The sequence below is a fragment of the Bacillus rossius genome, chromosome 1, assembly GCF_032445375.1.
Source record: "Bacillus rossius redtenbacheri isolate Brsri chromosome 1, Brsri_v3, whole genome shotgun sequence".
NCBI classification, from domain to species: domain Eukaryota; kingdom Metazoa; phylum Arthropoda; class Insecta; order Phasmatodea; family Bacillidae; genus Bacillus; species Bacillus rossius.
The window spans coordinates 22,669,435-22,692,159 of NC_086330.1; the positions used below are offsets into that span (position 1 = coordinate 22,669,435).

The 22,725-nt window shown below is 45.8% G+C and overlaps 1 protein-coding gene across 5 annotated transcripts in view; it reads left to right on the top strand.

Annotated features, from left to right (window-relative positions):
- Positions 1 to 22,725, top strand: part of LOC134532990 (ankyrin repeat and death domain-containing protein 1A-like) — a 228,358-nt gene that overhangs the window by 193,374 nt on the left and 12,259 nt on the right. For 4 of the 5 annotated variants that reach the window (XM_063370106.1, XM_063370124.1, XM_063370114.1 and 1 more), the window contains 6 exons: positions 279 to 482; positions 7,995 to 8,192; positions 10,023 to 10,121; positions 12,912 to 13,010; positions 15,168 to 15,266; positions 22,581 to 22,676. In XM_063370106.1, coding sequence (XP_063226176.1) covers positions 279 to 482; positions 7,995 to 8,192; positions 10,023 to 10,121; positions 12,912 to 13,010; positions 15,168 to 15,266; positions 22,581 to 22,676 — 795 coding nt within the window. The remainder of the gene's footprint in view (positions 1 to 278; positions 483 to 7,994; positions 8,193 to 10,022; positions 10,122 to 12,911; positions 13,011 to 15,167; positions 15,267 to 22,580; positions 22,677 to 22,725) is intronic. The other variant, XM_063370132.1, reaches the window with a different exon arrangement.

The following is a 22,725-nucleotide window of genomic DNA, read 5'->3' on the forward strand; positions in this document are numbered from 1 at the left end:
CCTAACGGAGTTCTGCCTGACGGTGATTTGCCTAACGGCGTTTTGCCTAACTTCGATTTGCCAAACGGCGTTTTGCCTGACGGCGTTTTGCCTAAACGGCGTTTTGCCTAAAATTAGGCAAAACGCCTTTAGGCAAAAGACACATGCCCCGGTGATGAACAGTTTATATATGTTTTTTTCTATTCAATGCGAACCTCCCATCCATAAAACGCGAAGCAAGCATGTATCCTCCCCGAGTGTGGCGTGGTGGCAAGGCGCGGTCTGCCCGGTGGTCGCAGAAGCAGTACTCGCTGCTGACGTGCGCGGCGCGCAACGACCGCGCCGACGTGGTCGGCTTCCTGCTGGACACGCTGGAGAACCTGCAGGTGGACGCGAGCGACGCCGAGCGCCAGACGGCGCTGTACCACGCGGCGCTGGGCGGCCACCTGCGGGTGCTGGCGCGCCTCGTGGACGCCGGCGCCGCCGTCGACTGCCCCAACAAGGTACCCGCTGCTGCCCCAACAAGGTACCCGCTACTGCATACCCCCGGCCAGGCCACGAGCTCCCAGTGCCCCAGACACGTGGAGGACTTGCTTGAGCGCCTTGCGATACTCTTGAGTCAACCACAGGTTAGCCTGATTAGGTTCAGGTAGCCTCAGCCTCTCACTGTAGCTCCTCCTCAAACACCTCCAATGGCGTATCCATTTCCATGTTTCTCTTAGGAGCCCGTGTTGGTGGTGATTCAGTCGTTAAGGCCAGCACGTCAAACAACTACTGCATCATTTAGAGCTGAATTTTTGACTGATGAATGTGTGCTACTCTCAACGCAGACAAACCTTATGTTCCCCACTACATATTAATTCCACTAGTCCAAATGTTTTTGATTCAACTTAGATGGTAAATAAATATATTTATTTGCAGTAATTTACACCTTTTTTAATACGTGAAATATGTGTCTTTCGAAACAAATAATTCAGTTAATATGTTCTTAACCATTTTTGTGTTTTCTAACGCTACGATATTCAAGTAAATATCTGCAGTAAAAATTACTCTGCCAGTTTAGAGGGCCTCCTCCCCCCCCCCCCTTTTTAAAAAGAGGCGTCCGGAAAACAAGTACCATCTGTCCCCCTCTAGTTACGTCCTGACTAGAAATAACGCCATAACGGTGGTAAAATGTGTGGTTATAAATGGACATGGCGTGGTACGGATGCAGTCTTAGTGTGTATTGGAAGGACGGTAAAGTGGGGGGTTAGAAGGGGACATGGTGTGGTACAGAAGCAGTCTTAGTGTGAAGTGAAAGGATGTTAAAATGTGTGGTTAGAAGGGGACATGGTGTGGTACGGATGCAGTCTTAGTGTGAAGTGAAAGGATGTTAAAGTGTGTGGCTAGAAGTGTACATGGTGTGGTACGTATGCAGTCTTGGTGTGACGTGAAAGGATGGTGTGTTGTGGTACAAGTGCAGTCTTAGTGTGAAGTGAAAGGACGGGGGTTGTGTGCGGCTAGAAGTGTGGTCGTGGTACGGATGCAGTTTCGTTGTGAAGAAAGGCCAGGAGGGAACGCGGTGTGATCGTGGTACGGATGAAGTGTCGGTGTGAAGTCAGGCCAGGAGGGGACGCGGTGTGGTCGTGGCACGGATGCAGTGTCGGTGTGAAGTGAGGCCAGGAGGGGACGCGGTGTGGTCGTAGCACGGATGCAGTGTCGGTGTGTAGTGAGGCCAGGAGGGGACGCGGTGTGGTCGTGGCGGGATGCAGTGTCGGTGTGAAGTGAGGCCAGGAGGGGACGCAGTGTGGTCGTGGCACGGATGCAGTGATGGTGTGAAGTGAGGCCAGGAGCGCACGCAGTGTGGTCGTGGTACGGATGCAGAGTCGGTGTGAAGTGAGGCCAGGAGGGGACGCGGTGTGGTCGTGGTACGGATGCAGTGTCGGTGTGAAGTGAGGACAGGAGGGGACGCGGTGTGGTCGTGGCACGGATGCAGTGTCGGTGTGAAGTGAGGACAGGAGGGGACGCGGTGTGGTCGTGGCACGGATGCAGTGTCGGTGTGAAGTGAGGCCAGGAGGGCACGCAGTGTGGTCGTGGTACGGATGCAGTGTCGGTGTGAAGTGAGGCCAGGAGGGGACGCAGTGTGGTCGTGGCACGGATGCAGTGCTGGTGTGAAGTGAGGCCAGGAGGGCACGCAGTGTGGTCGTGGTACGGATGCAGTGTCGGTGTGAAGTGAGGCCAGGAGGGGACGCGGTGTGGTCGTGGCACGGATGCAGTGTCGGTGTGAAGTGAGGCCAGGAGAGGACGCGGTGTGGTCGTGGCACCGATGCAGTGTCGGTGTGAAGTGAGGCCAGGAGGGGACGCGGTGTGGTCGTGGCACGGATGCAGTGTCGGTGTGAAGTGAGGCTAGAAGGGGACGCGGTGCGGTCGTGGAACGGATGCAGTGTCGGTGTGAAGTGAGGCCAGGAGGGGACGCGGTGTGGTCGTGGTACGGACGCAGTGTCGGTGTGAAGTGTGGCCAGGAGGGGACGCGGTGTGGTCGTGGCACGGATGCAGTGTCGGTGTAAAGTGAGGCCAGGAGGGGACGCAGTGTGGTCGTGGCACGGATGCAGTGCTGGTGTGAAGTGAGGCCAGGAGGGCACGCAGTGTGGTCGTGGTACGGATGCAGTGTCGGTGTGAAGTGAGGCCAGGAGGGGACGCGGTGTGGTCGTGGCACGGATGCAGTGTCGGTGTGAAGTGAGGCCAGGAGGGGACGCGGTGTGGTCGTGGCACGGATGCAGTGTCGGTGTGAAGTGAGGCCAGGAGGGGACGCGGTGTGGTCGTGGCACGGATGTAGTGTCGGTGTGAAGTGAGGCCAGGAGGGGACGCGGTGTGGTCGTGGCACGGATGCAGTGTCGGTGTGAAGTGAGGCCAGGAGGGGACGCGGTGTGGTCGTGGCACGGATGCAGTGTCGGTGTGAAGTGAGGCCAGGAGGGGACGCAGTGTGGTCGTGGCACGGATGCAGTGTCGGTGTGAAGTGTGGCCAGAAGGGGACGCGGTGTGGTCGTGGCACGGATGCAGTGTCGGTGTGAAGTGAGGCCAGGAGGGGACGCGGTGTGGTCGTGGCACGGATGCAGTGTCGGTGTGAAGCGAGGCCAGGAGGGGACGCGGTGTGGTCGTGGTACGGACGCAGTGTCGGTGTGAAGTGAGGCCAGGAGGGGCACAGTGTGGTCGTGGTGCGGATGCAGTGTCGGTGTGAAGTGTGGCCAGGAGGGGACACAGAGTGGTCGTGGTGCGGATGCAGTGTCGGTGTGTAGTGAGGCCAGGAGGGGACGCGGTGTGGTCGTGGTGCAGATGCAGTGTCAGTGTGTAGTGAGGCCAGGAGGGGACGCAGTGTGGTCGTGGCGCGGATGCAGTGTCGGTGTGAAGTGAGGCCAGGAGGGGACGCGTGGTGGTCGTGGCACGGATGCAGTGTCGGTGTGAAGTGAGGCCAGAAGGGGACGCAGTGTGGTCGTGGCACGGACGCAGTATCGGTGTGAAGTGAGGCCAGGAGGGGACGCAGTGTGGTCGTGGCACGGACGCAGTGTTGGTGTGAAGTGAGGCCAGGAGGGGACGCAGTGTGGTCGTGGTGCGGATGCAGTGTCGGTGTGAAGTGAGGCCAGGAGGGGACGCAGTGTGGTCGTGGTGCGGATGCAGTGTCGGTGTGAATTGAGGCCAGGAGGGGACGCGGTGTGGTCGTGGTGCAGATGCAGTGTCGGTGTGAAGTGAGGCCAGGAGGGGACGCGGTGTGACGAGGTACGGACGCAGTGTCGGTGTGAAGTGAGGCCAGGAGGGGACACAGTGTGGTCGTGGTGCGGATGCAGTGTCGGTGTGAAGTAAGGCCAGGAGGGGACACAGTGTTGTCGTGGCACGGACGCAGTATCGGTGTGAAGTGAGGCCAGGAGGGGACGCAGTGTGGTCGTGGCACGGACGCAGTGTCGGTGTGAAGTGAGGCCAGGAGGGGACGCAGTGTGGTGTGCTGCGGATGCAGTGTCGGTGTGAAGTGAGGCCAGGAGGGGACGCGGTGTGGTCGTGGTGCGGATGCAGTGTCGGTGTGAAGTGAGGCCAGGAGGGGACGCAGTGTGGTCGTGGCACGGACGCAGTGTCGGTGTGAAGTGAGGCCAGGAGGGGACGCAGTGTGGTTGTGGCACGGACGCAGTGTCGGTGTGAAGTGAGGCCAGGAGGGGACGCAGTGTGGTCGTGGCACGGACGCAGTGTCGGTGTGAAGTGAGGCCAGGAGGGGACACAGTGTGGTCGTGGCACGGACGCAGTGTCGGTGTGAAGTGAGGCCAGGAGGGGACGCAGTGTGGTCGTGGCACGGACGCAGTGTCGGTGTGAAGTGAGGCCAGGAGGGGACGCAGTGTGGTCGTGGTGCGGATGCAGTGTCGGTGTGAAGTGAGGCCAGGAGGGGACGCGGTGTGGTCGTGGCACGGATGCAGTGTCGGTGTGAAGTGAGGCCAGGAGGGGACGCGGTGTGGTCGTAGCACGGATGCAGTGTCGGTGTGTAGTGAGGCCAGGAGGGGACGCGGTGTGGTCGTGGCGGGATGCAGTTTCGGTGTGAAGTGAGGCCAGGAGGGGACGCAGTGTGGTCGTGGCACGGATGCAGTGATGGTGTGAAGTGAGGCCAGGAGCGCACGCAGTGTGGTCGTGGTACGGATGCAGAGTCGGTGTGAAGTGAGGCCAGGAGGGGACGCGGTGTGGTCGTGGCACGGATGCAGTGTCGGTGTGAAGTGAGGCCAGAAGGGGACGCAGTGTGGTCGTGGCACGGACGCAGTGTCGGTGTGAAGTGAGGCCAGGAGGGGACGCAGTGTGGTCGTGGCACGGACGCAGTGTCGGTGTGAAGTGAGGCCAGGAGGGGACGCAGTGTGGTCGTGGTGCGGATGCAGTGTCGGTGTGAAGTGAGGCCAGGAGGGGACGCAGTGTGGTCGTGGTGCGGATGCAGTGTCGGTGTGAAGTGAGGCCAGGAGGGGACGCAGTGTGGTCGTGGCATGGACGCATTGTCGGTGTGAAGTGAGGCCAGGAGGGGACGCGGTGTGGTCGTGGCACGGATGCAGTGTCGGTGTGAAGTGAGGCCAGGAGGGGACGCGGTGTGGTCGTGGTGCGGATGCAGTGTTTGTGTGAAGTGAGGCCAGGAGGGGACGCAGTGTGGTCTTGGCACGGATGCAGTGTCGGTGTGAAGTGAGGCCAGGAGGGGACGCGGTGTGGTCGTGGCACGGATGCAGTGTCGGTGTGAAGTGAGGCCAGGAGGGGACGCAGTGTGGTCGTGGCACGGACGCATTGTCGATGTGAATTGAGGCCAGGAGGGGACGCGGTGTGGTCGTGGCACGGATGCAGTGTCGGTGTGAAGTGAGGCCAGGAGGGGACGCGGTGTGGTCGTGGTGCGGATGCAGTGTCGGTGTGAAGTGAGGCCAGGAGGGGACGCGGTGTGGTCGTGGCACGGACGCAGTGTCGGTGTGAAGTGAGGCCAGGAGGGGACGCAGTGTGGTCGTGGCACGGACGCAGTGTCGGTGTGAAGTGAGGCCAGGAGGGGACGCAGTGTGGTCGTGGTGCGGATGCAGTGTCGGTGTGAAGTGAGGCCAGGAGGGGACGCGGTGTGGTCGTGGTGCGGATGCAGTGTCGGTGTGAAGCGAGGCCAGGAGGGGACGCAGTGTGGTCGTGGCACGGATGCAGTGTCGGTGTGAAGTGAGGCCAGGAGGGGACGCGGTGAGATCGTGGTGCGGATGCAGTGTCGGTGTGATGTGAGGCCAGGAGGGGACGCGGTGTGGTCGTGGTGCGGATGCAGTGTCGGTGTGAAGTGAGGCCAGGAGGGGACGCGGTGTGGTCGTGGTGCGGATGCAGTGTCGGTGTGAAGTGAGGCCAGGAGGGGACGCGGTGTGGTCGTGGCACGGACGCAGTGTCGGTGTGAAGTGAGGCCAGGAGGGGACGCAGTGTGGTCGTGGCACGGACGCAGTGTCGGTGTGAAGTGAGGCCAGGAGGGGACGCAGTGTGGTCGTGGTGCGGATGCAGTGTCGGTGTGAAGTGAGGCCAGGAGAGGACGCGGTGTGGTCGTGGTGCGGATGCAGTGTCGGTGTGAAGTGAGGCCAGGAGGGGACGCAGTGTGGTCGTGGCACGGATGCAGTGTCGGTGTGAAGTGAGGCCAGGAGGGGACGCGGTGAGATCGTGGTGCGGATGCAGTGTCGGTGTGATGTGAGGCCAGGAGGGGACGCGGTGTGGTCGTGGTGCGGATGCAGTGTCGGTGTGAAGTGAGGCCAGGAGGGGACGCGGTGTGGTCGTGGTGCGGACGCAGTGTCGGTGTGAAGTGAGGCCAGGAGGGGACGCAGTGTGGTCGTGGTGCGGATGCAGTGTCGGTGTGAAGTGAGGCCAGGAGGGGACGCGGTGTGGTCGTGGCACGGATGCAGTGTCGGTGTGAAGTGAGGCCAGGAGGGGACGCAGTGTGGTCGTGGCACGGATGCAGTGTCGGTGTGAAGTGAGGCCAGGAGGGGACGCGGTGAGATCGTGGTGCGGATGCAGTGTCGGTGTGAAGTGAGGCCAGGAGGGGACGCGGTGTGGTCGTGGTGCGGATGCAGTGTCGGTGTGAAGTGAGGCCAGGAGGGGACGCGGTGTGGTCGCGGTACGGATGAAGTGTCGGTGTGAAGTGTGGCCAGGAGGGGACGCGGTGTGGTCGTGGCACGGATGCAGTGTCGGTGTGAAGTGAGGCCAGGAGGGGACGCGGTGTGGTCGTGGCACGGACGCAGTGTCGGTGTGAAGTGAGGCCAGGAGGGGACGCAGTGTGGTCGTGGTACGGACGCAGTGTCGGTGTGAAGTGAGGCCAGGAGGGGACGCAGTGTGGTCGTGGTGCGGATGCAGTGTCGGTGTGAAGTGAGGCCAGGAGGGGACGCGGTGTGGTCGTGGTGCGGATGCAGTGTCGGTGTGAAGTGAGGCCAGGAGGGGACGCAGTGTGGTCGTGGCACGGATGCAGTGTCGGTGTGAAGTGAGGCCAGGAGGGGACGCGGTGAGATCGTGGTGCGGATGCAGTGTCGGTGTGAAGTGAGGCCAGGAGGGGACGCGGTGTGGTCGTGGTGCGGATGCAGTGTCGGTGTGAAGTGAGGCCAGGAGGGGACGCGGTGTGGTCGTGGTGCGGACGAAGTGTCGGTGTGAAGTGAGGCCAGGAGGGGACGCAGTGTGGTCGTGGTGCGGATGCAGTGTCGGTGTGAAGTGAGGCCAGGAGGGGACGCGGTGTGGTCGTGGCACGGATGCAGTGTCGGTGTGAAGTGAGGCCAGGAGGGGACGCAGTGTGGTCGTGGCACGGATGCAGTGTCGGTGTGAAGTGAGGCCAGGAGGGGAACGCGGTGAGATCGTGGTGCGGATGCAGTGTCGGTGTGAAGTGAGGCCAGGAGGGGACGCGGTGTGGTCGTGGTGCGGATGCAGTGTCGGTGTGAAGTGAGGCCAGGAGGGGACGCGGTGTGGTCGTGGTGCGGATGCAGTGTTTGTGTGAAGTGAGGCCAGGAGGGGACGCGGTGTGGTCGTGGCACGGATGCAGTGTCGGTGTGAAGTGAGGCCAGGAGGGGACGCGGTGTGGTCGTGGTGCGGATGCAGTGTTTGTTTGAAGTGAGGCCAGGAGGGGACGCAGTGTGGTCGTGGCACGGACGCAGTGTCGGTGTGAAGTGAGGCCAGGAGGGGACGCAGTGTGGTCGTGGCACGGATGCAGTGTCGGTGTGAAGTGAGGTCAGGAGGGGACGCGGTGTGGTCGTGGCACGGATGCAGTGTCGGTGTGAAGTGAGGCCAGGAGGGGACGCAGTGTTGTCGTGGTGCGGATGCAGTGTCGGTGTGAAGTGAGGCCAGGAGGGGACGCGGTGTGGTCGTGGTGCGGATGCAGTGTCGGTGTGAAGTGAGGCCAGGAGGGGACGCGGTGTGGTCGTGGTGCGGATGCAGTGTTTGTGTGAAGTGAGGCTAGGAGGGGACGCAGTGTGGTCGTGGCACGGATGCAGTGTCGGTGTGAAGTGGGGCCAGGAGGGGACGCGGTGAGATCGTGGCTTCAGGCGGGACGCACGCCCCTGCACGCGGCCTGCGAGCGCGGCCACGTGGACGCCGCGGACTACCTGCTGCAGAAGGGCGCGGACAGCGGGGCGCGCGACGAGCAGGGCGACACGCCGCTCCACGTGGCGGCCCTCAACCAGCAGACCGAGCTGGTGGCGCTGTTGCTGCAGGCGGGAGCGCGGCCCGACCCGCACAACGAGGTCAGCCCTCTCTCTCTCTCTCTCTCTCTCTCTCTCTCTCTCTCTGCTCTCCCAGCACCTCCGACAGCTATACCGTTCCATGAATACATGTCCATTTAAAACAGTAGCGGATCTTGAGGGGGGGGCTAAGGGGCTCAAGCCCCCTCCAAAAGCATCTGGGTTCAATTTTTTTTTAGTGTTTGCCTTGATAAAGCCTAGCCTCAGCTGGGTCAAGCCCCTCCCAAACCAAAATCCTGGATACGCCACGTTAATATGCACAATAAAACAAAATAAATTGCATTGTCTAATTAAAAGAATTCATCAATGAAACATTAAGATTTAAAGCATATGTGCCAATTTTTAAAAATAAATACTCAGTATTATTTCGTGTGTGCAAAAATAACCATAGCCACATGTTGTACAAAGTTACAACGTATTTCTTGTAGTTTTACTTAAACATTTCTTGGCAGCCAGTTTCCAAAGGAATCATTTTTGTAAAACTAGAGGGGGGGAAATAATTTTTCCTGTGCATCGCACTCTGGTCTCCACATTTAATGTCATCTGATCATTGATTACTGACTTGTGAGACTTGTTAAATGAGTTGCTTGTGATTTGATACTTTTTTTAGTACTTTGCATTGGCTAAAAGTGTTTTTTTTTTTAAATAAACTGTAGCCTATCGCAAAATTAATCATGCTACTCATCCCACATGGCTGAAATCCAGAATTATTACGTGTACAGGCTTTGGCCGGAGATGCACTTATAAAGGGAGGGCACGAATTGGAACGTTCACTTCAAGATGAGACTCTGTGTTTTAGCAGGTTACTATAGCTTTAGGGTTTTTACACCTTAAAATATTTAATTACACTGGTCAGCCAACTCCGAGAAAGAAGCCTTTGAAACTTTAAGCACAAATACCAGATAACTTTCACTCTGGCCATTAGCGCCGCGGCCTAGCTGGTAATATAATTGCTTGCCGCCCCAACGCTAGTGTTTCAGTTCTCACTGATCATTTTTTCTAAATAATTAAAAAAATCTTTTAATAAATCTATGTTTTCCTATTAGTATTTTTTAAAATAAAATACATTAACATTGTTTACAAAATAAATTTCATGTTTTAGTTATTTCTTGATATTTAAATGGCAACTATAATTCAATTATTTAGTTGAACAATATCGAGAAATAATTCCCAAGAAGACTGTATCAAAATAGATCAATAGTTTATCATCAATTGCCATCTCCAATTTTTAATAAAATGATAAGAGATGCGTTGCTACTTTTCTAAACCTTCCGAAAAAAAAAACCATAATGAATGTTAATGAAGTATGTTTTCCAACAAATATACTTCAACAACATTCTTCATAAGAATAATTATCTTTTGTTAACTGTGCAAAAAGCCAAAAATTATTTGTTTCTAATGTTTTTTATGATAATTATCATTCAAATTATAGTCTGCAAAACCAAAAATATAAATAACATTTGTTTAAAAAAAATTAAAATATTAATATAAGCACTGTACCTAACTATTATTATATACACAATTATTTTTATTTTAAAATGAATTATCTATGGCCCAAACTAAAAAAAAAGTTAAGAAACAACAGGAAACTCATCACAGCACGGTTGTACCAGGATCGAGAATTCCAGTCCCGTTTATAATTACCACGCACCCTCTCCCCATGATTGTAGTTGTTAGTTTGACTCTGTACCAATTTAAATACTGATTTATTTTGTTTGTTTTTCAGGATATCTTCACATTTTCATCACTAAAGGCTCTCATTAATAAATTGCAGACCCCTCAGTAAAGGAGTTTCACTTGGAAAGTTGATGACAAAGGCCCTGTTGGTTCCAGAAAGGTTTCACGCCGCTTCACTTTGCCAGCAGTCTGGGCTGCAGAGGAATCATCGAGTCCCTCCTGCAGTACGGCAGCTGCATCAACTCCAAGAGCAAAGTAAGACTCGTGTAGAACATGTCCATGCACGTGGGTTATGGTGCTGATTGGCTTGTGAAGAGTGTGGTCTGATGGAAAATACATCTAGGGTTTAGCCGTTTACTAATTATCTGAACAATAAAAATGTCAATTACCTACTCCACTTTTTTTAATCAGTAAATACAAATAAGCACTTCAAATGTATGTCCTAACACTGTAATATTTTTTTTTGTAAATGGTATATAAATATTCATGTAAAACTATAGATATTGGTAAATTTTTACATTTAATAGAAAAATCTGTATCACTACAGAATAGTGTTCGCAGTATTACTGGGTTCGGAGTCTTATGTGGGAATTTATTATTTGTGTTGTCCTAGTACCTACAGTAGTTAAAGATATTTGTAAACCGTTCCTTGAGGAACATTCCGGCATTAACTGCGCACATAATAAGCATGATACAACAAAAAAAAAGGGTCAATTTTTTAATATTTGATTATATTTTCCATTGTTTAAAAAAAATTATGTTTTAATGAAATATCAGTTAAAATATCAAATTATGTGCCAAGTTTGTAAGAAATACTCAGTTTTATCTTGAAAAACATATTTTGTAGGCCTATATGAAAAAGTAACCATAGCCCTATTAAAGTATATTTCTTGTAGTATTATAAACTATTTCTTGGCAACTATTTTCCGGAGGAATACTTTGTAAATGTAGGGAAAATTTGTTTTTTCTGAAGGGATTAAAAATTAATTATTTTTTGTTGATAAAATTCTTAGATTGTTACGTTTGTGTCAACTTTTCAACGTTGTACACCTATGCTTAATTCCTTTTTTTTTTCATTCCCGCATTGTTCAGCTTGGATTTTGCCACACATCCATTTTTATGCTAGTGCCACGTGCCACAAACTATATATATTTAAGTTGTTAACACGGCTGTCGCCAACACTGCGAGAGTCCATAAAATAAACATTAAAATTATTCACCTGTAACTTAAGGTGTAGATAGTCAAGAAAGATTGTATTAAATTATATTAGAGTAATATTAATTTGTAGAAAAAAATAATAACGTTGGGTTCAGGGTTTATGAGTACATTATTCTCACAGATATACCGTGCTTAATTAGTATGAGACTAAAAATAACTGTCTTGCTACCAACTCAACTCAACCCTTATAATTGTGTCATGTGCTGTAGGTTGGTACCGAAACATCAGTGGTTCGGCCTTCTTGCCGTGCGCTCCTTAGCTTCGAAGAACTCATTACAACCGATGTCCTCACATTAACCCATGTATTAAATATTCTGAACGGTGGTGATGATAGTTATGGTGTATCACAAATAAACCTGAGTCAGGTGAAGTCATCAACTAATTGTCAGATTTCTGAATTGGAAGAAAGTGCCTACCGTACCTTGAATAATGACTCGGAGTGATGCCCTTTATTGGAACAGTGAGGGAATAAGGGACTGATACAGCCATTTGTTAAGGGAAAACCCTTCAATTTCTACAACACGTGGGCATTACGTATATACATATAATTTCAGGTAATGGTAGGATAGTTGCTCATTTTAGGCCATGAGTATTCCTTCCTCAGTACCTTGGATTAAAGATGTGTGTTTCCACCTCTAATAACCACCCTGTTGACCAACACGTTAAGTTCGACAATAGTAAGAAATAGTTATCATTGAAGAGTATAGACATGCGGTTAATTCAATTTTTTTTTGTACTTTTACTATTAAATTATTCTAACTCTTTGAGAGATAAGTACTGTCCAGAATGACTGGTTTCAGTGATTTCCTGTTGATAGTTATGTCTAAACTTTTAAAACCCTGCGTTATTTTTTTATTAGAGTAATACTGGAAGCTTCTAGTCTAGAAGGTTCGTTCCGCTGTATTAAGGTTCGGTCACACACGCCCTGTTGATTCTTCCGTTGTTTTTTTTTTTTTTCGTTTAAGGTCTATTTCTAAAATTTTTACTCAGTTACTCCTTTGCATTTGTTGTTCTGCCATTTTCATCAGATATTCACTTAGTGTAATATCATGGAGGTAAAAAAGGTGCGCAAATCTTTGTAACTATCATCACTTGCGAGACTTTTCACTTCTTTAATGTTACACTAAGTCAATATCTGTTGAAAAACTATTTGTGGCAGAACAGAAAATTCAAGGGAGGTGTCGAGTTGAAATTTAAGATAGTGGGATGTGGCTGTGTCATAGACATGGCCGTGTGTTGTACGTGAATACGTGTACGTAACAGGGAATATTTTCTATACCAAATATAAAATACGCTATTTTATATATGTTATAATCATCTCTTTAACTCCATGTATATTCACTGTAACTATTTCACACTAATGTTTTATTTATGAAACCAGTAGATTTTGACGAGAGCTGACGATTGAAACTCAAACGAACGTCGTAGCTTCTCCGAGTCAAAAGTTGTGCTAAATGTAAATCTCGAAAACGCAGCAAAATGACCTCAAAATGTCGGCGCTTCCCCCGTCCACCGCGCGCGCGATGCGTCACAGTCCTCATTTAGCGTGACGATTTCTTTGGTTCTTTAGCTATCCAGTGGTGTGATTAAATTTTGGATGGAGATGATAGAATATGTCGCAGCAACACTAAACTGTATCTCCCTGGTTTTGTTATCATTCGTTTTTTTTAATTGCCTCCCACTGTGGAAGCGATTTTAAAGACGTGTTCACGTCGAAAAGCTCTTAAAACAAAAGATAAAACACTGCGGCGTGTGGGACCGATCCTTGAGCCAACACCCGCCTGAAGGATGTTCCTGGTGGTCGCTGAACTGGCCTCTGCTCCACAGAACGGCAGCACTCCCCTCCACCTGGCTTGCCAAGCAGAGAAGACTGACACGGTGGAGTTGCTCATAGCAAAAGGATCCTCGCTCAACGAAGTGAACGCAGTGAGTTTATGGAGACTTGAAACAACGTCCTTTTTTATTCTGAGTGTGCCATGTTTGGTGATGTTGTGATCTTCGGTCCCGAGGTCTGTTTGGAGTCCCAGGCCATCGCCTTGAACAGGTAGGTGGCATGACTAGGCTGTAATAAGTGAGATAAAGACAGAATTAAAATATCCCATCACGTTTTTACCCAAGCTATTTACAACTTGACTTCATCCGTCCGTCAGAATATTTTTTTTCCAAATTAGTTCTTCCAAAAATCCATGTTTTTCTCTCGGATATTTATATAGACGTTGTTTGCTATTTATGTCGTGTTTATGTACGTACTGTATTATTATTTCTTCGTAAAATTTCAAATTCGTGATTAAATTGTTTAAACATGAGTTTTAAGAACCCGCAATGTTACTATTCAAAAAATCTGAACGACTTTTACAAACACCACAGGCCTGTATTCTGGTAACAATTCACTGCCGCAGCCAAAACCGTAGGTATAATCCATCCATCTAGATAGAATTTTCGGGGTCATCCGATTGGCTGCGGGCCACGTGAGCTCTGAAATGGCGCGCCAATCTTCTCATCATACCTAGGGTAACTATGACATTTGAGCGGTGACCGTAACCTTATATGCCGGATAAATTAAGCGAAGGTGTAATGCATGTCCTTTGAGTGCCCAATAGTTATCCTGAAAACACGCTTTTTAGCCTTTTCCACTTTTCTAAAAATACATTTTAAATGAAATATAGAAACATAATGTCAAGCATATATTCCCATTAATATAGATACTGTTATGTGCATTAGATTTTTACTCCATTGCGAATAATGTTTGAATAGCTATCCTACTATTATAATTCAGCAAGAATTTATATTTTGTTTTTTCGTTGATCCTACATACTCTTTTTTTCTTATGACAGATGATCAGTAAAGTAATGTTTTGTTCAAACTCTAAATAACAAATAAAACTCATAGAACTTTCCAAAAATATTACATACTAGTTTATATTTCAACGTCAGATTTGTTTAAATGTTCTTTGTATACCATATTTAAAATGGTATCTGGTAGTTTTTTAAGTGTAGCCAAGAGTATACATGGGAAGACACAACCCTGTTAAGCAAAATTAAATATGGCACACCCTTCTATAAAATTTTAGAAAAACTAAGGCAAAAGCAAAATGGTTCATGCTTAACATTCCAAATTTTAAAATTCACTGATGGTTATACACCATGAGAATTCAGGTAGGAATGAAGATGATTATTGAACTATTAGATGCTTCATATCTGCAGTGCTTCAATCATGTTAAAAAATATTTTCTCTGCCTGGTTATAAATAAACATTAGTCAGTAGGTGCTATTAGCAAATGCAAATGCGAGCTAAGCGAGGTAATGCTGTAGTGCCTCATATATGTGTCATAGGTAAGTCTTGTTACTGGATTTCAGCTCTGAAGTTTGCACAATTGTATAAAGCTATAGGACCAATGCATATATAAAAATAAATGTTAAATATATGGCCTACTTTTAAGGGCCTTGCTAACAAACAAAAGTAATTTTATATGAGCGTATTAATATTTTAATCTTAAAATGTATTCTTCATTTAAGTTATTGGATGACAGAAGGGTGAGTTAGTAGTAGGAATGAATACCCTTAATGTTCCCACCCCTGTTATTCCTTCCACCAAAATTTTTTTTTTTTTCTGCCCTGGTAAGTCAGAAGTTGTGTGCTGTCACTCTAGATGTTGAGAACCCAGCTTCATAGAGAGCCAGCCTTTTAGCTGGAAAGTTCTCTTTTCTTCTTCTCAAATCAAACTACTCCATTCATCTAAGCTAAACGTGTCATTGACATTCAACTCTCCGGGTCATTTATATTACAGCATTACAGCGCTACTAAAGGGTGAGCCAAAAGTCACGAAACGGTTATAACTGTGAATAACCTTTTTATTTATCATTAGTTTCCATTGATTATCAAAAAAATTATTACACACATGAGTGTAATAAAGCTTACATCCTTGGTATTTAAGTCTGTAAAAAATCAATGGAAACTAAAGATACATTTTGAAAATTGTTCACAGGTATAATCCCTTAATGACTTTTGGTCCATCGTGTATAACTGTGTACGATTGGGATGAACCGTAGGCTGGATTGCATTTGTTTTTTCTCCTGTCTCCAAGAGGATGCAGTGTCCGATCCACATAGCCGCGGAGCAAGGATACACGGAGATATGCAAGATGCTGCTGGCGGCGGGAGCAGACATTGCGCAGAAGGAACAGGTAAGTCGCGCCGCGCTGGGCTCTTGTCGTTGCCGGAGGTAAGTGGCGACTAAACCGACGCAGCCGCAACAGATGTTTCTCAAAAACCCAGGTCAAGCACCAGCATTTCATTTTAAAATATCTAGGCTGAATTTTTTTTTAAACATGTATTTGTGAATACCTTGTTATTATCTCTGCATCAATATCCAGGGTCGTTGAAAGAGAGTTGGTGGCAAATTAATATTTTGGGCCTTACTACCTATTGCTCAATATACAACTTTCCAAACTCCATGATTTAAAATAAATCTAAAGACTGTAAACGTTATCTGGGCATATCACATAACTTGTAAGGTTTCCTAATATAATTCAATTAGTAATAGACTTGTATTTTTTGTCCTATCAAAGTAAACCCAAGCTTAGAAAAAAAGATTTGTAACTCAACTGATTACCCCGGTTGCTCTCACCCTCCCCCTCCCCCTAGTACTCCCTAGCCATCCTCTCAACGGTCAACGATCCTGGCTGTGTCTCTCTCATAGCCTCAAGTAACTTCACAGTGCACTTGGAAGGTTAGCCCACGTCAGTTGCCGCCCAGCCAACGATTCTGTGAGTCTGGTTCGTTGATGCATTTAGTGCTAGCCAGCAAGGACTCATTTAGCTCCGAACGGAAGAGGAATGGGGCCATTTTTCGGAATTTAACCTCTTTTATGTGGGAGGAGGAGCCACGGTGTCAAACCATAATTAACAATGAACAGAAGGTTAAATAATTTATTTTTAAAAAAAAATCTTCAGCAGTAGTTTGGAAGATTAGTTACAAATTTTAAAACTGCAGTTCCTAGCGCTCTGATTGCAAAAACCCATTGATGGCAAATGCTTAGCATGGCTAATCCAGTTAACCTTTTTTTCACTAATAGTCTTCTTAGTCACGTTTTAGTACACAGTGAAAAAAAGGAACAACCATTTCCCACTTCTTGGGTTTGGGGGGTGGGGGGTGTTCAGCTGTATCCCCTTTCCCTCCCCCTCTCTGATATGTCATTTCTAGTCGGTGATCCTGCTGTAAAAAAATGGGTGCGTGTACTGATGTAAGCACGTTATAAGTTATCCCTACTTGGCAAGATACAACAAAAAAACTTTAATTTTGCATGAAAATAATTAATAACTATTAAAATGACTGATTTACTTCATAAATATGATTGGTAAAGTATAAATTCAATCAAATTAAATTATTTAAATAAATACTTAGTGTTCAATATTAATACAAACATGTATATTAAAAAAATTATTTAATTTAGTAAAATAATCAAGATAAATTTTAATTGATAATGAAAATCAATAAATATGCTGAATGCTTATTCTAATTTATTAATTATAATTATTTATTAAATAATGATGTTATTTTTTTATAATGCAAATAAATAATACACACAGGAACATAAACTTACTTGTATAAATACTCTTGAAAATACATTTGAAAAAGTTTCTAAATAAAATTTCTCTCAATAATATTGTTTTTAATTATAAGGACCAATATTCAATATTAATCTCTAAGGTACTGGTATATAATTTAAAAGCAAATATATAATTTTTATTTGCAAAAAGCCTTTTTTTATACTAAGAAAATTTTGTTGCATTAATTGTATATCACAAAATTTGAGTCTTATCATTTTTTTACATGGCACTTAAACAAGTATAACTTCAAAAAACGAAAATAGTTTATAAACATTGCAAAAAAGACTTGGATTTTCAGAATAATAATCTTCAACTTATTGAGGCGCGGAGCAGAGAGCTCCCTACCAGCCCTCCTCCCTGGGTGGTCTTGAATCAACACTGAAGGATGGCATTGCATGGACGGAATTTGTATTGTATTTGAAACCACGTGTGCATCACATTTAAAAGACACGTCGTGCAGGATTTCTTGCAGAATTTACTACCTCACCATTGAGACATGGAGTAGACAAGCAAGACGCAACAAGTTCTCTGTCTTACATGTTCGTTAGATGCAAAATCAAACATTTAAAGTGCCATCTATACTGAGGAAATAGTATATCCAAGCCTGTGTTAATAACTACCCTGAAACCTTTTTAACATTAATTCATAGGTAGGGACCGGAAAAATTCGCGGGTTCAATGACCTGCAGGATGAACTCCATAGTTCTACGTACACTCTGTCAAATGTTACCCACTCATTGGCTGCTGTCTTGTGAGACGTCCCAGCGTAGCAGCCTGTGATTCGATAAAGCTATGGTCGGGTGTTTCTCATTGGCCCAGCTTCATCCAGGTGAGTTGTGAGCCAATAGCAGAGGCAGCACTAAGGTATAACTATTTGTATTTTAGCCTATCGCGAAATGAACTCGCGAATTTTTCCGGTCTCTATTCATAGGTCCATGTACTTTTCGTGAAAAACATTCCCAGACTAGCTGAGTGTTAAAACATTGTAGCATTGTCTGTGTTTCGTGGTTGGCTGTGCTTATTTACTGTAAGCACACCAATCACAGACTTCCAGTGCGGAAGCAAACACGTCTTGAATGGCCCGATAAAATAGGGCAATAGTGTCTCTTGCAGGCGGCCGCCATTTACAAAAAGAACCAGTCACTAGCGCGGGCATACCTTATTAAAGTCTAATGAGTGAACAGATTATTTTGCAAAAAATACATGGCCCTATTGATTCATTTACATAATGTTCATTATGATATACTAAATCTATATTTTATCACAGAAGAGACATTTACACAAAAATGTGACCATCATATGAACAGGCTAAGCATCAACGACCTGGCTGACTGCAATAAAATATTGATCTCTTACTGTCAAGCTGAAGATATAAAAGCTTCTATAGATGGCTTTTTGGACATTCCTGAAGTTACTTTAAATAAATAAAATCCTAAACGATCAAAGGTTCCCGTTAATAAATAAATACTGTGGATACATTGACGTTGGGTTGTGATGTCTGTGTGAATTACATAAAGAGTTGTAGCCAGGTATAAATGCATGTGGCTGCCATGACATGCTTGTAAGAAAACCATTGGTGTAAGATTCGTAAGTTTTGTAGTCAAGGAAATTAAACCTGCGCAATGGCATGGCAATGCGCATGTTACTAAAATGAAAATTAAACAAGGTAATGTATATGTATGTATGTATGTATTAATATTCATAGTGATCTACCGTGAATTATTTCAAAGTATTGAAACGTAAACAAACAACTTAAATTCCTGAAACAGTCTTTAACAGTTTCACACGTTCTTAAAGCAAGTTAGTTGTTGTTAGACATGAGCTTACCAGCCTTTTTATCTCTGGCTCTTTTTTCTATCTCTTTCACTTTCTTGTGTATTTCTCACTCCATCTTGAACACACCCAAATGCAGTAGAAACATGGTTCAGTTTCTAACACATTCCTCCTGGAATACTGAAACTTAATTATCGAGTCTTGAGTAATAGGTATGAGGTTCTTTGAATAAAATGATAACTGTTTAATTGAAATTAAATCTTTCAAGTGTTAGTGGGAGCCCAGGAGTAATAAAACAAAGCTTACTGAGATATCCTGTACCTATTTTCTCGGAAAAAGAGGTAAAGCATTCTACTCCAGTAGTGTTATAAGAGGGTTTTTTTTGCCACATTTGTCTCAGATCAATTTCAAAAGTAATCAACATAGGTGAGAAAAGTTTGTACCCGCCGGCCACAAACACAAAAGAGTGCTCAGTTGAAAGCGTAAAGGTCGACAAGGTCACACTAACTGTTAATATTGTCATCTTAAGTATGAGAATTACAAAAATGTTTTCAGGTACTGTCTTTTCAGTGCTGTCAAATGTTTTAATTTTTGTAAGGAACTAAAATTGGCATCATGTGAGGGTTCAGGCGGCATTGTCTTGTATTAAGCTTTCTGATGTAAATCCTTCTGCTGTCTCTCCCACTTGTGCTGTCCTGTTGATGCATGGCCATCTTCCTCCAGGATCCAACCCTCGTGATGGCATCCACTTGAGTACTGTGCCATGTTTGCTTACCCGTGTCCCTTTCAGTTCCAACCAACAATCACGAGCCCTGACCTGCAGTGAGGTGAGGAACACATGAATTTTATCAGTACGTTACAGATCCATGCAGGCAGCAATTAGTGAAAAATTGAGATACTAAAAACAAGAAACCTTCAAATAAACTTTCCAGTACCAGTATCACAGTGACACAGATGAAAACTTCAAATAATTATACAGGATTAAAAATAACATGTGGATAAGCATACAGGTATCTCAAAACAGGTGCAAAATATTACATGGTACAAAGCAAGCAACCATATAAAATGTATTACTATAAAGCATATATGTATGATGTTTTAAAAACAGGTCAAATTAATCGTTAAATAAAAAATTGTGTGCTTCCTCATAGCAATACATTGCTAAATACACAAGAAATAGAAAGGATCCGATATTGCTTTGTTTTTAATTGGTACAGGCACAAGTGAATCTTAAGGCTTTCTTGTCATTACTATATTATCTAGTTTGAAAGCTCTCTTGTATTTGTTGTTTGGTCACACATTTTGTTGCTAGATATTTACTAATTTACTTATTTTTCAGCTGTAAAGGGTCACGCAAGTGAAAACAAATTGGACATTTTTGTGACTTTGTACGTCTGCTATACCAGCGGTCCCCATTTTTTTTTTTTTTTTTTTTTTTTGGCCAGGAAACCCTATGATCTACTTTTCTTTTGGCGGAACCCCAACTCCTTCAAAGAAAGTTATTTGAAAATAATTATGTCTGCTTTCTATGACATTCGTCATACAACAAAAAGAAAAGAGTCTTAAATTATTGACAGTGTTACGAGGACTCTAGCAATGATGCTGGCCAGATAGCCTGCGTGCCTGCCTGCGGTTGGGGTGGAATGCAGGTAGTGCCCATCTCCATTACTGTTACATGCCTAATTCGATTAGCAGCAGCGCCTCGCTAACCCCCTTCCCCTTCCCCAGAGCTTTCCCATTAAGCCCGGAGGGTTCTCTACGGCTCTCGATGGTTCGGCATGTTCCCAGAGCCCCGTCTGTGTTAAGTGACGTAACTAGGACGCCATTGTTCTCGAAGCTTCGTGTTAAGTCAGGGATTCTGATTACGCGACACTTTGGAGGGCTATGAGATCTTTTCAGGTCGGGACTTGGCAGGTATTTAAGATGGAGGTGGGCCTGAGGTGAGAGAGGCTGGGGGTGGCACCAGCGGATCCTTGTAGTGACCTGTGAGGACAGTGAAGTGATGAGGGCGAGTGACCCCTGGCAAGTAATAACCGGACGATGAGCTTTGTGTGCGAACACTGGTGCATCGGGACCGAAGCACCCGAGATTTTGTGAGATAGTGTGAGATAGTGAGCAGTGCGAGGCAGTGTGTTGGGACAGAGGTGCGCGATAAGAGATGAGCAGTAGAGGGAGCCAAAGTCAAGCTGAGCTCCAGTGGGGTTACCATATACATACAAGGTTACTAGATATGTACACACTTGATTATGCAAGCGGCAAATACTATAAATTATGCTTTCAATGTCTTGATCACACTTAACCATAAGTGTGATTTATTGGTGTATTATGAACCCTCTTCAGAACATAAATAATAACACTTTGTGAGTGTATTTTGTGTGGCGAGCACATGTCAATTGTCAATTGTGGTTATGACTGAAGCCAAATGATCAAAATGCTCATCGGCGTAGAATTGATTTATTTGCGATCCATATCACCTTATGGCCTGGTCTAAGTTCAACGTTCGTCTTTAAGTTTGTAAAAATCCATTAACGGATACATAAAGTAATTAAGTTAAGCCATCTACCATTCAAGGTGAGGCCCTGGAACAAGGAGAAATTTTTAAAAATATAGAATTAAGCGGCGGATGGAAACAAATTGGTGAAAACAAAGTTGAAGGCCTCGGGGTGCGATGAGCGTCCTACCTCAGATGGAGATCTCAGGTGACAGGGGGGATAGTAGCGTACAATGGCCGCAGGAAGCGTCCGACCACTGAACTAGAATGACCGTTAGGCCGATTCCAAAAGCGTTCTGAAGGAGACTTAAAGAAACCCTTCACAAAAAATATTAAAAATAAAACACAAGCGCTCTTACAATATCATGTAGATATTGCATTACTTGAATCAAAGACATAGGCCAATGTAAATTATAATTCGGAACAGTGTACATTCCGAACCCTTCATGTGCCCAGCATTTCTCCATCCTTATTGATTACCTGCTGAAACAGAAACATTGGGGCATTGCACAAAAATATAAATTGATGATATTAACTTAGGGAATTATGGGAACGTAGCACTGGCTTGGTCTCACGAACACATTGCACACACTTTGGCGGGAGATTCAAACACTTTAGGGCGGGGTGGAAGGGTGGTCCTTGGCGGGTGACATCGGGCTCCTAGGAGGGGCGTAGCTCCTGGCCGACGTCATAGTAGTTAAATTATGAGAAAATTTGAAACCAAGCATCAAATGTAAGAGAGATATTGAAATTAATTTACAGGAAAAGCCCTAAAATTATAGTATATGACATAGTGATTAAATAAACAAAATGCATGAAACAAAAGCCTTAACCAACTGAAGAAAAATGAGTAAAAGCCAGTTAACAGATTTTAATTCTCGAAAATCAACTGCATGAATTTCACTTAACAGTAATATAAGTTCACACCTAACCAAAAAAGTGTTCGTCATAAGACATGTTTGTTAGCATGTCACCAGTCAAAGTTAAGTGTATCCTTGTTATAGACAAGTTTTTTTATTAGGTATACAATTTAATAAATTACAAACATAATAGTACTTTTTTAGCCAAATTTAACAAGAAAATTTTTAGTACTCAAGCAAACTTTTCCTTAATGTGTGTCACCACTAAGCTAACCATTTCGTCAGATTGTCCACGTACAGTCAATAGTTTACCTTTCTTACATGAAAATAAACAGGAAATACATCATGTTTAATTGTTCTGAACTCCTGGGAAAAATCTGGATGCCTCTTGATAGGTACCTTTGTGGCCGCTATATGAAATATGAATACTGGAATGAATAAAAACCAGTGAAAATTCCATGAATATAAGTTTGTCTGAAATATTTTTCACCACATGAATATTGGGAACACATTGATACTTTTTTTTTTATGATTTTGAAGTACAGTAATTCTAAAAGAGCTGGCCAGTAATAATTTGCACCACACGCACAAGTATTTTTGACCTTTTTTACATTGGGTGAAAGTCTACAAAGCAATTTTTTTTTTGTTTTAAATGTTTTTAGGTATATGCACACTTTTTTTTCTGTAAATGTGGGTGTTGCAGTAGATTTACAAGGGACCGCAGCACAGTTCGCTGAGGTTCACCAGCCCTGGTGTTGTGTTGCAGAGCGGGAAGACTCCTCTATACATAGCGGCCAGGGGCAGTTTCACAGCCATTGTTGACATGATCATCAAGACGGCACGCTTAGACTACCCACAACCAGTAGGTACCCACAACACCACGCCATACGCTGGAATTCAACACTCACCAA